This window comes from Cibotium barometz, chromosome 31 (assembly GCF_041138505.1).
Source record: "Cibotium barometz isolate CiBa-2024 chromosome 31, ASM4113850v1, whole genome shotgun sequence".
NCBI lineage: Eukaryota > Viridiplantae > Streptophyta > Polypodiopsida > Cyatheales > Cibotiaceae > Cibotium > Cibotium barometz.
This window is the reverse complement of record NC_141076.1, coordinates 46,411,837-46,413,383: the sequence shown is the minus strand read 5'-3', so window position 1 is coordinate 46,413,383 and position 1,547 is coordinate 46,411,837. Positions and strand designations below refer to the sequence as shown.

The 1,547-nt window shown below is 46.5% G+C and overlaps 1 protein-coding gene across 1 annotated transcript; it reads left to right on the top strand.

The window, feature by feature from the left end:
* Nucleotides 1-476: 476 nt before the first annotated feature.
* LOC147620938 (pentatricopeptide repeat-containing protein At2g34400-like) lies at nt 477-1,328 on the top strand. The gene has a single exon (XM_086825367.1). The coding sequence runs from the start codon at nt 477-479 to the stop codon at nt 1,326-1,328; it is 852 nt and encodes a 283-aa protein (XP_086681493.1).
* Nucleotides 1,329-1,547: the final 219 nt, after the last annotated feature.

The following is a 1,547-nucleotide window of genomic DNA, read 5'->3' as shown; positions in this document are numbered from 1 at the left end:
AAGGCAGTGTTGTCAGAACTACACACTAGCTGAGGAGCCAACTAGGAGCAGTAGGTCTGTACGGCTTATGCTCTCTCTCTCTCTCTCTCTCTCTCTCTCTCTCTCTCTCTCTCTCTCTCTCTCTCTCTCTCTCTCTCTCTCTCTCTCTCTCTCTCTCTCTCTCTGCTTGATTTCTGCCAATCTTCCAAGGTGTTTTGACCTTTCCAAGGTGCCTTTGCAGAACCACGCATTGATGCTTGCCAAATCCAGTATTAAATGTCTTTAGAAGGCTAAAATGACCTATGAGACCAAAAAGATTACATCCCAATAGAATCTGATTCTCTGTCTGGAAAATAAATGAAATGAACAATATAAATTCTAAAATCTAGGCCTGCCATACATCAAGACCGGACCTTGATGAGGGTAAGAAGTTGCATGATGAGGCCCGGAGGAAAGGCTTCACTACCAACGTCTTTGTCTGTACTGCCCTTGTGAGCATGTATGGCAAATGCGGGGTGATTGTGGAAGCAGAGAATGCATTCAGTGAGCTGTCACAGCACAACATGGATGCCATCCCATGGAACGCAATGCTGTCAGCATATGTTGAGCAGGGTGAAGGAGAGAAGGCTTTACAGGCTTATCAACAAATGCAAGAGGAAGGTGTAAGTGCAAACCAACAGACATTTGTGGCTGCCCTTCAAGCATGTGGTATACTCGCAGAGGAAGAAAGCACTGTGGAGGGCGAATTAACCATAGTAATGGCCTTGGAAATTGGCCAGGCATTACATGCTGAGGCCCAAAGGAAGGGCTTCAGTTCAAATGTCTTTGTTGGTACCACCCTTGTGAGTATGTATGGCAAGTGTGGGACCACTGTGGAAGCAGAGCATGTGTTCAATGGGCTATCACAGAGCAATATTGTGCCGTGGAATGCACTGCTCTCAGCATATGTTGAGCGCGGTCAAGGAAAGAAAGCTCTTCTTTCCTATATACAAATGCAAGAGGCAGGCATGAACCCGAATCAGAAGACATTCGTGGTTGCCCTTCAAGCATGTGGCAGTCTTGTAGAGGACTGTATTGTCATGGAGAGGCAATGCTCCAAACTCATGCTTCTGGAAATTGTTCAAGCCGTACATTCTGAGGTTCTGAGGAAGGGCTTCACTTCAGATACCTTTGTTGGTACCACTCTTGTGAGTATATATGGGAAGTATGGAACCATTGTGGCAACGGTGTTTATTGGGTTGTCCCAGCGGGACACTGTATCATGGAATGCAATGCTTGCAGCATATGTTGAGCAGGGTCATGGACAGAGGGCTTTGCAATTGTATAGACAAATGCAAGAGGAAGTGTGACTTCTGACCGGCAAACACTTATAACTGCCCTGCAAGCATGTGGCTCTCTTTCAGAGATGAAAGACACTACTGTAGTGCTGGGACCATCAACCAAAGTGGTGTTTTTGGAGATTGTGCAGGCATTGCATGCTGATTCTCGGAGGAAGGGCTTTGCTTCTTCGGATGCCTTTGTTGGTACCACGCTTGTGAGTATGTATAGAAAGCATGGGGCCATTGCGG